At 43.7% G+C, this 15,999-nt stretch overlaps 2 protein-coding genes across 4 annotated transcripts; both read left to right on the top strand.

Annotated features, from left to right (window-relative positions):
* The first annotated feature begins 749 nt into the window (after positions 1–749).
* Positions 750–4,704, top strand: LOC130294298 (N-formyl peptide receptor 3-like). Its single transcript, XM_056543910.1, has 4 exons — positions 750–986; positions 1,235–1,268; positions 1,797–1,872; positions 3,702–4,704. Exons 1-4 carry the CDS (start codon positions 750–752, stop codon positions 4,702–4,704), a joined length of 1,350 nt encoding a protein of 449 aa, XP_056399885.1.
* On the top strand, positions 3,700–15,062 carry LOC130293943 (chemerin-like receptor 1). Of its 3 annotated transcripts, none has more exons than XM_056543256.1 (3): positions 3,700–3,791; positions 11,986–12,151; positions 13,831–15,062. In XM_056543256.1, exon 3 carries the CDS (start codon positions 13,844–13,846, stop codon positions 14,870–14,872), a length of 1,029 nt encoding a protein of 342 aa, XP_056399231.1. In that variant the 5' UTR covers positions 3,700–3,791; positions 11,986–12,151; positions 13,831–13,843; the 3' UTR covers positions 14,873–15,062. The 3 variants fall into 3 exon arrangements, with proteins under 3 accessions (XP_056399231.1, XP_056399230.1, XP_056399232.1); XM_056543255.1 differs by lacking the exon at positions 3,700–3,791 and adding an exon at positions 8,579–8,665 and having other exon boundaries at positions 11,910–12,151; XM_056543257.1 differs by lacking the exon at positions 3,700–3,791 and adding an exon at positions 8,639–8,665.
* Positions 15,063–15,999: the final 937 nt, after the last annotated feature.

The raw sequence follows: 15,999 nt of genomic DNA, 5'->3' as shown, positions 1-15,999 counted from the left end.
CACTCTGCTTCCTAAGCAGACAGAGCAAAGCTGATCAATCAAACCAAGGGGGCGTTGCTACGGCCGGAGCAGTGGGACTAGGTAAGTATAGCTTCCCACCCAGGGGAGAGTTTCAAGCTTCATATCCTCACTATCCTTGCAGGCAGGAACATTCCCTGGTGATGGTGCGGATGAAGATTTTACCATATATAACGCATTGCCAAGCATTATAGGTGGTAACATTTAAATCTTTTTTTTTTTTTTTTTGTGTTTATTCCTTTTAAATTATGTAGTTTCTTTCATCCCATGGGTATCAACCGTTTTAGTATCTGAGCATCTAATCTCTCAATAAGTCACGCCAACACAGATAGTGATGTTCCGTCATGAAGATACAATCCCATGAGAGACTTAAAACTGAACAAACAGAAGAGAACAGTATTCAGTCATTCTTTGACATTATAATGCCAGATTTACATGAGAGAGAATAAGTTTTACCCGATTCTAAAAAAAAAAAAGGTAAGATAGAATTCTGCTTCTTTTTTATTTTTTTGTATATAAGTAATTTTAACCAGTTGTCTAGATTTAGAAAAACATGTGTCCTCCTCCCTCCCCCCCCCCCCCCATACCAAGAAAAATGCTGCATCTGTCCATGTGTTGTGTGTCTGGTACTGAAGCCAAAGGGAATGGAGCTGAGCCGCAATACCACACACGATCTGTGGGCAGGTGTAGTGCTGTTACTGATAAAGGATGAATGTGATTATACACATAGAATGGAAGCTTCGGGTAACAGGAGCTGGCACAATGGCTACCTCAAGGTTGACCAATTTCTCTGGATCTGCCCATTTGGTTCGTGTAGGGTTGGAGACACCTCTGTTCGTGTCAGGGACTGTCCAAAGCAAGAGAGGTTCGCTATGAGTATTTGCTACAGGGTAGTTCCTGACACGGACAGAGGTGGAAGCAAAGAGCACTGCCGTCAGACTGGAAAGAACTACACAACTTTCCCCAGGGTACATAGCAACTATGTACTGAAAGGCTTCACTTAAAAATGTTGTCATTTACAAATCTGCATAGCTTTCTGCCACCAGTTAAGTTTAAAAAAAATTTGGGAGTACCCCTTTAAAGCTATTCGATTTTTTTTTGTATTAATTTTGATGGTGCCAGTCAGCAATCTAATGTCTATGGGATATATAACAACATCCATCACAGGAACAAAAATCTAGCAGGTTGAATTTTAGCCTTGGTCCTTATTCCTCAGGTTCTAGGGAAAGGATGTGAGGTGTACACCATAGGTAATATTGCATTGCATTTAAAGGGGTACTCCAGCGCTAAGACATCTTATCCCCTATCCAAAGGATAGGGAATAAGATGCCTGATCGAGGGGGGTCCCGCTGATGGGGACCCCCGTGATCTTTCACGCAGCACCCCGTTACCATCAGCCCCTGGAGCATGTTCGCTCCCGATCTGATGACTGCCGATCACGGGGCCGGAGTATCGTGACATCATGGCTCTGCCCTCATGTGACGTCACGCTCCGCCCCCTCAATGCAAGCCTATGGGAGGGGGCGTGACAGCTGTCACGCCCCCTCCCATAGGCTTGCATTGAGGTGGCGGAGCGTGACGTCACACGGGGGCAGAGCCCCCAGGAGAAACGTAAGACCAATCATCAAGTATTACCAAAATTTTAACTGGACCATCTGTATTGTATCTGGCTTGAATTTATAGCATATCATTGTAAGATCAAAACAGATTGGGAGTATGAAATTCATGACAAATATATAATATATTATAAATAAATAATTCTTTATGTATTCGTTTTAGGTTTTGATTTCCTAACTGGAAAACCCAACATGGAATGGAATAATGACACTTCTCAAAACAAGACAGACTATTATGGGTAATATTATTTAACAGAAATAAAGATATCACTTGAAGATATAACAATGGACAATACTTATCAGTCCTCTGATCTTATTGCCCTAAAAAGAATTCATATTGTCTAAGCTCCAAATCCCCCAAGACAGGACAAGTCTATATAGTTGTATGCAGAAAAATATAATAAGAAAACGCAAAGTGTGAGGGTGACTGTAAGCAAAGACAAATAAGATGCAGTAGAAGAGAATCCTGTCACATGATGCATTCTTCATAGAAAATACTGATATCAGCTCTGATGTAAAAAAGTTGTAAATTATTTTGTGTAGCTTCTATGTAGGGTAGTGAAAACAGGACTCACAGGTTTCTTTTATATGGGGAAAGGAAAGGAGGACCCACCTACTTCCTCTATATAGGGGTGGTGAAAGTACGAGTCCCAGTCTTCCTCTATGTTGGGGTAGAAAAAGGAGGACCCACCTACTTCCTCTATATAGGGGTGGTGAATGTACGAGTCCCAGTGTTCCTCTATGTTGGGGTGGAAAAAGGAGGACTCACAAGCTTCCTCTATTTAAGGGTGGGGAAAATAGGACTCACAGGCTTCCTCTATGTGGGGTTGTAGAAAGGACAAGTCACAGGCTTCCTCAGGGTGGGGTCTCACAGGCTTCCTTTATGTGGGGGTGGGTGAAATAGGTCTCACAGGCTTCCTCTATGTAAGGGTAGGAAAAGTAGGACTCACAGGTTTCTTCCATGTGGGGGTGGGGAAAGTAGGACTTACAGTCTGGAGTGGAGAAATCCCAGGCTTCCTCTTTGTGGGGTCGGGACTCACAGGCTTTCTCTATTTGGGGGTGGAGAACGGACAACACATAGGCTTCTTCTATGGGGATGGGGTCTCAAAGGCTTCCATTATGTGGGGTGGGGACTCACAGGCTTCCTCTACATAGGGAAAATAGGACTCACATGCTTCCTCTATGGAAGGGTGAGAAAAGTAGGACTCACAGGATTCCTCTATGTGGGGGTGGAGAAAGGACAAGTCACAGGCTTCCTCTGTGTGGGGATGGGGACTCACAGGCTTCCTCTATTTGGGGTGGAGAAAGGCCGACTCATAGGCTTCTTTTATGTGGGGTGGGGACTCTCAGGTTTCATCTATGGGGGGTAGGGACTCAGAGGCTCTCTCTATGTCGGAGGTGGGAAAGGAGGGCTGTGAGGCTTCCTCTATGTGGGGGTGAGGAAAGGAGGACTAACAGGCTCCCTATATGTGGTGGCAGGGAAAGCAGGACTCACATATATTCTCTATGTGGGGTGGGGGAGGCAAAGACTTTCTCTTTGTGTATCAGTTCTAGCTGCAGTTCAACAGTATCAGCAGCTTGGACCCACGGCTTAAGCCAGGCATCACCAGTCGGTCCAGGCCATTCACAGCATGTAAAAGTGCTAAAAAATTGTTGCTGGTTAGCTCAGCGAGCTTATCGGGACCACCACGACAAAATTGCAGGGTTCCGGTCAGCTGAGAGCACAGACAGAGGTCTCTTACCTGGCTTCTGTCTGTGCGATCGGTGCTCCAACAGTGCCAGCATTAGCAGTGGGTCATGGCAACCGGGGTCCAACTGGTATAGAGAGTGCTCATGGGTTAAAAAAAAAAAACTCATTCACTATGGGGGAGATTTATCAAAACTGGGGCAAAGGAAAAGTTGCCCAGTTGCCCATAGCAACCAATCAGATGGCTTCTTTCATTTTGCAGAGGCCTTGATAAAAAATGAAAGAGGCGATCTGATTGGTTGCTATGGGCAACTTGGCAACTTTTCCTCTTCACAGGTTTTGATAAATCTCCCCCTCTATTTTTTATAACTTGTTTTGCAGGGATTATGTTTTGGACATAGAAGATGAGGACAACAATGAATATACTTTCACTGATCCATACGTTTATATACCCACAATGTGCATCATATGGTACAGTGTCACTTTAGTTTTGGGGGTCATCGGAAATGGTTTGGTCATCATTTTCATTGCCGGTTTCAGGGTAAAGACTGTCAACACCGTGTGGTTCCTAAACCTGGCCATCGCTGATCTCATCACTTGTTTGTCTCTTCCTTTGCGAATTTCCGAGTGGGCTTTGTTCTGGGAGATTCCTTACGATAATTTCTTGTGTAAGGCCGGTATTACTATTTTGTTCCTAAATATGTTATGCAGTGTGTATTTTATGACCATCATCCACATTGATCGATGTGTTTGTATTTTTTGGCCAATATGGACCAAACTTTACAGGACCCCTCGGTTGGCAGCCATCATTGCTTTACTTATTTGGATATTGAGTCTTCTCATAAGTATCCCTTATGTGGTGTTTAACCATGCCTTTGAGGATGTAACTGAGTGCTATCCAAAATATTCCAGATCTAACGAAAATCATACGTTAAAAAAACGGAAAGCCATGTTCATAACCAAAAATATCACCATGTTTGCCTTCCCTTTTGCCATTATTCTCACATCCTATCTGCTACTTTTTTTCAAGTTGAGAAAAATTAAGAAATCTAGTAGATCCCGGCGGCCTCTTCAAGTCATCACCTCTGTCATAGTATGTTTCTTCATATGCTGGTTTCCATATAACACATGGCCATTTGTAAAATTCAGTGACCAATTAAACAGAATAGATATGGTCATTACGGAAGTATCGATCTGCCTGGCTTACTTCAGCAGTTGCATCAACCCCATTCTTTACATTATATTTTCCCGAGATTTTGGAAAAAATTTTAGGAGGTCCATACCGTCCATGTTGGAGAAAGTTCTTAATGAAAGGTCAGACATTGATTGTGGGGTCAGTACAGTTACCACCAATGCTGTAAACCATGGTCCTTTACTCCTATGAAGGTTGTTGGAATAACCTTTTGTTACATTTTTCAAAAATTGGGAAAAAAAGTAATTCACTTATGAAATGAGGAGCCGGAATGAGTATTTTCCCCTTAGGTTGGTAATTGTTATCCAAACTACACAACTCGGCCAATTTGGCTGCTTTTGGCTTCACAACCACCTCCGGGGCTGCAAACAAGAGGGAGGGTGCTGGAAAACCACAAAGATAAGATTGAAATGTCCATTTACATAAATTGGCAAAGCTATCACAGAGCTGATTGTGATCATGGGGGGCACTGGAATATGACCTGTTTTTTTGTGTGCATGAAATGGTCAAAGCCAGAAGCTTGTTAAAAGGATTTTTAAAGTCACAATAATGCATTAAATTGTTACTGTCATAAAAAAACTACTTCTGACATGTCGGACAGACATGTCAAAATTGATGATCGCACTGGATCTCACTGCTAAGGCTGATCACTCCTGAGACCGATCACTCCTTAGACTGATCAATCCTGAGACTGATCACTCCTGAGACTAATCATTGCTGAGACCAATAACTCCTGAGGCTGATCACTGCTGACACTGATCACTCTTGAGACTGATCACTGCTGAGACCAATCATTGCTGAGATTGATCACTCCTGAGGCCAATCACTGCTGAGACCGATCACTGCTGAGACCGATCACTCCTGAGACCAATCACTGCTGAGACAGATCACTCCTGAGAATGATCACTGCTTAGACTGATCACTGCTGAGACCGATCACTCCTGAGACCGATCACTGCTGAGACCGATCACTCCTGAGACCGATCACTGCAGAGACAGATAACTCCTGAGACTGATCACTGCTGAGATCGATCACTCCTGAGACCGATCACTGCTGAGACCGATCACTCCTGAGACTGATCTCTGCTGAGACAGATAACTCCTGATACTGATCACTGCTGAGAACATTAACTGCTGAAACCGATCAATGCTGAGACCGATCACTTCTGAGACCAATCACTGCTGAGACCGATCACTCCTAAAACCGATCACTCCTGAGACCGATCACTGCTGAGACCAATCACTCCTGAGACCGATCACTCCTGAGACCGATCACTCCTTAGACTGATCAATCCTGAGACTGATCACTCCTGAGACTAATCATTGCTGAGACCAATAACTCCTGAGGCTGATCACTGCTGACACTGATCACTTTTGAGACTGATCACTGCTGAGACCAATCATTGCTGAGATTGATCCCTCCTGAGGCCAATCACTGCTGAGACCGATCACTGCTGAGACAGATCCCTCCTGAGACCAATCACTGCTGAGACAGATCACTCCTGAGAATGATCACTGCTGAGACTGATCACTGCTGAGACCGATCACTCCTGAGACCGATCACTGCTGAGACCGATCACTCCTTAGACCGATCACTGCAGAGACAGATAACTCCTGAGACTGATCACTGCTGAGATCGATCACTCCTGAGACCGATCACTGCTGAGACCGATCACTCCTGAGACTGATCACTGCTGAGACAGATAACTCCTGAGACTGATCACTGCTGAGAACATTCACTGCTGAAACCGATCACTGCTGAGACCGTTCACTTCTGAGACCAATCACTGCTGAGACCGATCACTCCTGAAACTGATCACTCCTGAGACCGATCACTCCTGAGACCGATCACTCCTGAGACCGATCACTCCTGAGACCGATCACTCCTGAGACCAATCACTGCTGAGACCGATCACTCCTGAGACCGATCACTCCTGAGACCGATCACTTCTGAGACCGATCACTCCTGAGACCGATCACTTCTGAGACCGATACCTTCTGAGACCGATCACTTCTGAGACTGATCACTGAGCAGACCAATCACTGCTGAGAACGATCGCTGCAGAGATCGATCACTCCTGAGACCGATCACTGCTGAGACCGACCACTCCTGAGACCGATCACTCCTTAGACCGATCACTTCTGAGACCGATCACTTCTGAGACCGATCACTCCTGAGATGCAATTCAATCTTCATTTCTGATTGACATTTCAGTAGTTGATTTAATGACAGTACTGTTTTAAAACTTGTAGCTATCATTTCAGGAGACTTTTCATAATGCGCTGTCCTGTGTGTGTACACGAGAAGCAGCACTATTTCCGCCCATTATATAACTTGTACTGTATATATCATTTTTCAGCAGATTTCTGCTCTGCAGTCTTTATTTATAATTTTTAGTTCTTCCAGAGCTGGTGGGATAAGCTCCTCTCTTCCCTCTCCATAGAGTTAAATTGCTTGTCTTGTAGATACAGGACAAACCTGAGCTGATTTTCTGAGTGTAATACAGTCTTACAGGAGGGGGCAGAATAAAAAATTAATAACAGGAGAAAGAAGCATTTTTGTCTAATATATAAGAAAGTTTTCCTTTTTTTAATATTCTCTGGAACTATTGATCTATGCCAACTCTTTTCTGTCCCTAAATGGGGGTCTGATTTATTCTATTATTTTTATTTTAGAAAACTGTAAATATTGCCTTAAATAAGATATCATTTCATGACTGCATAATATTTGATTGTTTGTTATGGGTATTTACATATTGTTGGAATGTAGACATATTACTCGTGCCTTATAGATGTCAGGTGTATTTTTCTTATAGTTTTAAGACATTTTCAATAAAGTTTTTATGCTTTTTACAGTTTTATGGTGTGTTTTTCTTTATTATCAGCCAAACATTACCTATTTTTACAGGGCGGAGTGTGACTAATAGCAATGATTTTATTGGCCGCACCAAATTGGCTGATAAACAAGTGTCTGCTCTTCCGTCAGCTGATCACTGGCCCTTTTACACGGACCAATAGCCCTGCTTGTCCTCAGTGTACAGAGCCCTGCTTGCCCTCGGTGTACAGAGCCCCGCTTGCCCTCGGTGTACAGAGCCCCGCTTGTCCTCAGGGTACAGAGCCCTGCTTGTCCTCGGTGTACAGAGCCCTGCTTGTCCTCAGTGTACAGAGCCCCGCTTGTCCTCAGTGTACAGAGCCCTGCTTGTCCTCAGTGTACAGAGCCCTGCTTGTCCGTCTACACTTTCTGTATTTGGTCTTTGCATGGGAAACACAGCAAGACAGGATTTTTCAAATAAATATCCATATAATGTTATTATCTACATCGTATAAAAAGTTTTTACAAATGACAGCATCACTTGTCTTTTTGCACGTATAAATAAAACCTGAATTACCGACTAAATATTCACTCCAAACCCGCAGACATAAAATTGCAATTATCATTTAAAACACGACATACTTTCATACACAACAGTTTGACACGATTCCTTTTTGATAAAAAGTAAAAGTAATAATTGTGGCTAAATAAACAATAGTAATATTATCTAAAAAACAACAATGTTATCTCAAACATAACTAAAAACGACAAAAAACAAAGCACTCCATGGTGTATTAAACGAGTAACTTGTCAGGCAACTTATGCGCTGAAAGAGGAGGCTCACCTGGAAGTGTTGTGTACCCACATACACAACAATGGTGAGCGCATGTAGTGTCTGCAGTCAGCCGGCTGAGCAGGAGGTATATGGAGGCAGACTTCAGACAGAGGTGCCGGCTTTCAATGGCGCAGGTCACAGAAGAAGCATGGATAGGTAAAAGCAAGGGTAGTTTATACTCCCAGCATGCAACGCGTTTCACTGCAACAGCAGCTTCATCAGGCAGATGAAAATAGGGATGATCAGAGTTGTCAGTGACACCCCCGATCATCCTGCAGGATAGGAGCAAAGTCGCAGTGCTGCAATCTCCTCCTATCCCCTGCCATTAGTCAGAACTGAGTTCTGACCAATGGCAGCCACAGGACAGGGGGTTGCCATGGAAACCCCCCATTCTGCCCGCCCCTGGATGTCGGGCAGAACGGGGGGAGAAGATGGAGACCAGTACATTACCTGAAGATGGCGTGGGGACCGAAGATCATCGTGGAGACTGCAGAGATCCCGGCTCAGGTAGGGAAACAACGGTGGGGGGGGAAATGAAATTGAAAGTAAAGCGATCTTTACTGTGGCAACAACTAGGAAGGCCGAACTGCAACTCCCAGCATGCCCAGACAGGCTTTGGCAGTCTGGGCATGCTGGGAGTTGCAGTTTTGCAACATCTGGAGGGTCACAGTTTGGAGACCACTGTTACAGTGGTGCCCAAACGGTAACCCTCCAGATGTTGCCAAACTACAACTCTCAGCATGCCCAGACTGCCCAGGCATGCTGGGAGTTGTAGTTCTGTAACATCTGTCCCTTCATATTTTGCAATTTTCATGACATTTCAGAAAATTGCTGCTCCACTTTGAAGCCCTCAAATTTTTTCAAAAAGTTAAAATATGTCCATTTTATGATGCCAACATAAAGAAGACATATTGTATTTGTTAAGAAAAATAAAATATACCGTATATACTCGAGTATAAGCCGAGTTTTTCAGCACGATTTTTCGTGCTGAAAACACCCCCCTCGGCTTATACTCGAGTGAACTCCCCCACCCGCAGTGGTCTTCAACCTGCGGACTTCCAGAGGTTTCAAAACTACATCTCCCAGCAAGCCCGGGCAGCCATCGGCTGTCCGGGCTTGCTGGGAGTTGTAGTTTTGAAACCTCCGGAGGTCCGCAGGTTGAAGACCACTGCGGCCTTCAACATCATCCAGCCCCCTCTCACCCCCTTTAGTTCTGAGTACTCACCTCCGCTCGGCGCTGGTCCGGTCCTGCAGGGCTGTCCGGAGAGGAGGTGGTCCGGTGGGATAGTGGTTCCGGGCTGCTATCTTCACCGGGGAGGCCTCTTCTAAGCGCTTCGGGCCCGGCCTCAGAATAGTCACGTTGCCGTGACAATGACGCAGAGGTGCGTTCATTGCCAACGTACTGCTGCGTCATTGTCAAGGCAACGCCTCTATTCCGGGCCGGAAGCGCGGAGAAGAGGCGCCCCCGGTGAAGATAGCAGCCCGAACCACCTCCTCACCGGACAGCCCTGCAGGACCGGACCAGCGCAGAGCGGAGGTGAGTACTCAGAACTAAAGGGGGTGAGAGGGGGCTGGATGATGTTGAAGGCCGCAGTGGTCTTCAACCTGCGGACCTCCGGAGGTTTCAAAACTACAACTCCCAGCAAGCCCGGACAGCCGATGGCTGCCCGGGCTTGCTGGGAGTTGTAGTTTTGAAACCTCTGGAGGTCCGCAGGTTGAATACCACTGAGGGCGAATGATGAGAAGAGGATGATGAAGGGGGGGGGGTGTGGGGATGATGAAGGGGGGTGGGGATGATGAAGGGGGGGTGTGGGATGATTACAAGGGGATGATGAAGGGGGGATGTGTGGGATGATAAGGGGATGATGAAGGGGGGATGTGTGGGATGATAAGGGGATGATGAAGGGGGGATGTGTGGGATGATGACAAGGGGATGATGAAGGGGGGATGTGTGGGATGATAAGGGGATGATGAAGGGGGGATGTGTGGGATGATAAGGGGATGATGAAGGGGGGATGTGTGGGATGATAAGGGCATGATGAAGGGGGGATGTGTGGGATGATGATGAGGATGTTAATGACGGGTCTGGATGATTACATGGGGGGATGAGGTATTTCCCACCCTAGGCTTATACTCGAGTCAATAACTTTTCCTGGGATTTTGGGTTGAAATTAGGGGTCTCGGCTTATACTCGGGTCGGCTTATACTCGAGTATATACGGTATTTGGAATATCCATTTCCCTTACAAGCAGAGAGCTTCAAAGTTAGAAAAATGCAAAATCTTCAAAATTTTCATGAAATTTTGGGATTTTTCACCATGAAAGGATGCAAGTAACGCCGAAAATTTACCACCAAAATAAAGTAGAATATGTCACGAAAAAACTATCTCAGAATCAGAATATATTCGGTAAAAGCGTTTTAGAGTTATTAATTTGTAAAGTGACGGTGGTCAGAATTGCAAAAAAGGGCTCAGTCCTTTCGGTGAAAAAGGGCTGCGTCCTTAAAGGGTTAAGGCATAATAAAGCTGAAAAATGTATGAAAAAAAAGCTCACAAAACAGAAAAAAGCAGTGTACACACTACGGATATACTAGCTGACTTTACCATTTGGTTTTGAAGTTGTATAGAGATACAGATACTGTACGTACAATATGTTGTGTCAAAACTTATAACGCAACAGGCCTTTCTTTACATGAGGCAAATAATCAAGTTCTTTTTTCCCTAAAACTTAAAGGGGTATTCCAGGCAAAAACTTTTTTTTATATATCAACTGGCTCCGGAAAGTTAAACAGATTTGTAAATTACTTCTATTAAAAAATCTTAATCCTTCCAATAGTTATTAGCTTCTGAAGTTTTCTGTCTAACTGCTCAATGATTATGTCGCGTCCCGGGAGCTGTGCATGATGGGAGAATATCCCCATAGGAGCTGCACAGCTCCCGGGACGTGAGTCATCGGAAAGCAGTTAGACAGAAAACAGCAACTCAACTTCAGAAGCTAATAACTATTGGAAGGATTAAGATTTTTTAATAGAAGTCATTTACAAATCTGTTTAACTTTCCGGAGCCAGTTGATATATATATAAAAAAGTTTTTGCCTGGAATACCCCTTTAAAGGGTTATTTTAGAAAAACAGAGCAGCTTTCTTTGAAAAAAGAAAACAACAACTGCAGATTATCAAGGAATACATGCAGCCAGTGAAAAGAAAGAGTATTTTAGCCGGGGCGTCATTGTGCTCCCAAATGAATTTATTTAGAATTCTTTCAAGTTTATTAAACCACTCAGGTGCGATCCATATAGACAGTAGTAAAGAAGAAAACAGAGTCAGCACTCACCATCCAGAGGTAATTCTTTATTTCACCGTGTCAGGCATAACAGGCTGATGAGGGGTGGAGGCAGGTGGGGTAGGAATGGGACAGACTGTTTCACGCTAACCAAGCGCTTCGAAGGGTCTTGGTAAGCTGATATAATAGCTATCCTCAACCCTCAGGATAGGGGATAACTATCTTATTGCAGGAGGTCTGACTTCTGGGACCCCTCCATGATATCCAGAAGGGGAGAAGAGTCTCCCCGGAGAACGGATTGGTGGTAACCCACAGCTCTATTAATACTCTATGGGAATTGCCAAAGTCGGCAGAATACGAGCAGGTGGAATGTATTAAATGACTTCTATAAGAATTTAATACAATGTTTTAAATGTTTCCGAATGTGTACAGAAAAACTTATATTACATTTCGGTCTGGATCTCTTTTTCAGAGTCTTCTATAGATAAACCAGTGATGCTTATCTCAATGTCAAACATATGGCTTCCTAAGAGACAATATCTTCACAGATCGCGGAGTGATTCCTTATCGTTTTATTCCTTATCGTTTTCTCGTATTGGGGCGGCCGTTGCAAAATGACAGATGGTGAAGGAAACAAAAGCAGAAAGCATTAGACTCTGTATAACACTGGATACGGAGAGAAGACAAAACAGAAGACTTTACAAGAGCCAAAAGGTAAGGAGCAGATCACTTCTACCCGAATATTTGTTTTTATTCTAGAATTTATTTTTGCATTTTTAGGGAGCTTAAAATTACACATTTTGCCATTTAGTGAAACCTCTCCAAGTGACTCAAAGAGGTTTCACTGTAGGGTTGTAGGGCTGAACTTGATGGACTTGATATAGTTATGTAATTATGTTTACGGTATTACCCTGGGTTTTGCAAAATTTGAAAAAAATCATTAGACATTAGACTTTATTTTACAAACTTTCAGTAGGGACAAGAACAATTTTTTTCCAGGCTATTTCCCTCCACTTTAGCTCGGAATCAACCTGGTAATACATTTTTTTTTTAAAGAAAATCCTACAGCGTGAAAAAGTGGGAAAAAGTATTTGCCCCTTATCTGATTTGGTAGTTTTGTCATATTTTAATGTTTCAGATCATCCAGTGAATTTTAATAAAGAAAAACAGTATGCACTAATACAAAATGCAGCGTGTAAATGGTACTTGAATTTATTGAAGATAAAGATTTATTAAAAACCTATCACCCATGTAAAAAATGAATTGCCCCCCTTAACCCATTGGTGTTAAGGAATTGGGGTTGATTCCTCTATGCAGAATTATTTTCATTGGAAGACACTGAAGGATTTTAGGGTCACAAACAGAGGAGCAAACCTTATCTCTCAGGATTTCGGTTCTATAAATTTTGAGCAGTCAAGGATCTGCAAAAGCAAAGCAGCATCAAACCTTAAATGGATTATTCCTGCCAAAGACATCTTATCCCCTATTCAAAGGATAGGGGATAAGATGTCTGATCGTGGGGGTCCCGCCGCTGGGCACCCCTGTGATCTCCATACTGCACCCGGCGTTCGTTTAGAGTGTAGTGTTCAGCGCAGGTGGCTAGGGACCTCTCAGCCGCGGCCCGCTCATGCCCTCAATGCAAGTCTATGGGAGGGGGCAGGATGCCCGTCACACCCCCTCCCATAGACTTGCATTGAGGGGGCATGGCACTGACGTCACGAGCAGGGCGTGACCGTGACGCCACGAGCCTCTGCCTCGCATCACCAGTCATCCGGCATGGAGCAACGTTCGCTCCGTGCACCGGATGTCTAGGGGGCACCAGCTAAGATCGTGGGGGTCCCCAGTGGCGGGACCCCCGAGATCAGACATCTTATCCCCTATCCTTTGGATAGGGGATAAGATGTCTAGGGCAGAGTACCCCTTTAACACCTGCCCTTCATATGTCCAAGCTGTTTCCTGCTGTACTCAATGTGGGCTCCCGTCTGCACCCTGATCTTCCTTTTTGTAGCGGTTTTCGTATATATGCCTCAGTCAATCAATGGCCTCAGTGGTCACGGGCTATACTCAGGGCATAATGGCTTCATCGGAGTGGAGTGGCCCATCACTGCCAAGGTTCTTGATTGGCTGCAGTGATCACACGATGAACACTCCAAAAGAAAGACCAGGATGTAGCCTGGAGGTAAGCAACTAAAAGAGCGGACAATAAAAAATATATACACATAGGCTCCTCCTACTCTCAACCCCTACAATGTTGCAACAAAACCCTAGGTGAGGCAAAAAAATTATTAAAATAACTAACTAAAAAATGTGGCCACTTTTTTTTTTTTTTACACAATAATAGAAAATGTTAACTCTCTCTTTCCATTGTCATATTTTTATTTATTTGGTTCCAGGATACTGTAAACGATGGAGAATGTAACTTTTCCTGATTATTTCACAACGTACAACAACACAGAGGATCCAGGAGCTCAAGGAAATGTTTTTCACATAATCCAAATTATTAACATAATCTTATACAGTATAACCTTCATCCTGGGATTTACTGGGAACGGCCTGGTCATCTGGATTGCCGGATTCAAGATGAAGAAGACGGTCACCATTTTATGGTTTCTCAATTTGGCCATAGCTGACTTTGTATTCAACTTGACCTTCCCCCTCCAGATTACCGAGTGGATTATGGATGGACATTGGCCCTTTGGTCAGGCCATGTGCAAGGTCGTATTCACAGTTCTGTTCCTGAACATGTCGGTCAGCACCTCTTTCCTGATGATCATCAGCGTTGACCGATGCACGTCAGTCATGTGTCCTGTGTGGTCAAAGAACCACAAGTCTCCCAGGTTGGCATTAACCATTTCATTGACAATTTGGTTCATCTGCTTTATGCTTAGCTCCCCTTATCTGGCTTTCTTTGACATTCTTCATGACTCTGAAAATAGAATCTCATATTGTATTCCCCTATATGCGGAAGACGATGATACGGACACAATGAGGTATAAAACTATGATAGTCGTCAGATTTGTCTCCATGTTCCTCATCCCATTTTCGATCATAGTAACTTGCTATAGCTTCATCCTATTTCGGTTAAGAAGAACAAGAAGTCTCTCAAGATCAAACAGACCCCTGAAGGTCATCATCACTATTGTACTCTGCTTTTTCTGTTTTTGGTTCCCCTTTCACATATGGCCTTTACTAGAAGTCCTGAATGTTGACCTGAATTTCACCGTTGACATGATAGTCTCCCATGTTGTATACTGCATCGGCTTCTTCAACAGTTGCGTTAATCCCATAGTCTACGTCTTTTTCGGGAGAGACTTCAAGAAGAGTTTATTCAGGTCTATTCCGTTTCTCCTGGAGGACACATTGAAGGAGAAGGATTTATCCGATACTCAAATCGACCGGACTGTAATGGAAACTGAAATGGAAAGTTATGATTAATAGTAAAAACTTATTTTAAGGTGTTTTTCTATCAGAATTGCTCCAATAAATATGTCTTATAAGGGTATATAGATGTTCTACATGATATTCTTCTTGGGACTTTCTTCTGTCATCCACATAAAATATTTACAAAACAGAACAGGACCCAATGCTTTTATTTAATAAGTGGCCCTCTACTCATTACAGTGGCCTCTAGAGAGTGGAACTGCATTCTAGTAAATGTTTCGACTAGACTTTTTTTTACGGACTAGAGCCAGATACCAAAACATATTCTTGCTTCTTATCTGTTTTTTTCTAATCGGATTATCATTTTTCCATTAAATTTTTTGTACATTATTATGGGGGCAGCCATCTTGCCGGAGCTGTTTAGAACAGCATTAAGAGATATGCTTTACAGCAAGCCCCATGGACACAGTAGACTGGCCCATATCCTATTTACCACAATAGGAATATATACTGTTCGTGCTCATATATATAAGGGAAAAGCTGAGCAAAGTGGGACAGTATGTAAGGTGAAGCTGGGGGGGGGGGGGGGTTGCAATACAATATTATGCTAATCCTTCAAGAAACAATATCTTAAAGGGGGAGATTTATCAAAACCTGTCCAGAGGAAAAGGTGCTGAGTTGCCCATAGCAACCAATCAGATTGCTTTTTTCCTTTTTAAGAGGCCTTTTCAAAAGTGAAAGTAGCGATCTGATTGGTTGCTATGGGCAACTCAGCAACTTTTGCCCTGGACAGGTCTTGATAAATCTCCCCCATAGAACCTGTAGTATACTCTTATATTAGAGGTTCATCCAGCACAGGGAAGTCTCAGGTAATGGTATATAGGAGAAAAAATCCTGGAATCCCTGCCACAACCTATAAATAATATATATATATGTATAGGCAGAATTTTGGTGCACCTGTGAGGCCGGCGTATTGGCTGATATGTTGCCGGCCTCATAGGTGCACGAACATGCTGCCTATAAGGCCCCATTCACACTACGGAATTCCCGCGGAATTAGTGTGAACGGGTTTCCGCGAGACATTTCCGCCGCTGAAAGTGTTCTGCGCAAAAAAAGAACATGTTCATTCTTTGCGCGGATTCCGCGAGCACTGCATAGTAGTCAATGGAGACGGCTCAGTG

The sequence above is a fragment of the Hyla sarda genome, chromosome 10 (genome assembly GCF_029499605.1).
Source record: "Hyla sarda isolate aHylSar1 chromosome 10, aHylSar1.hap1, whole genome shotgun sequence".
Lineage (NCBI taxonomy): Eukaryota > Metazoa > Chordata > Amphibia > Anura > Hylidae > Hyla > Hyla sarda.
This window is presented reverse-complemented; position numbering and strand designations above follow the sequence as displayed.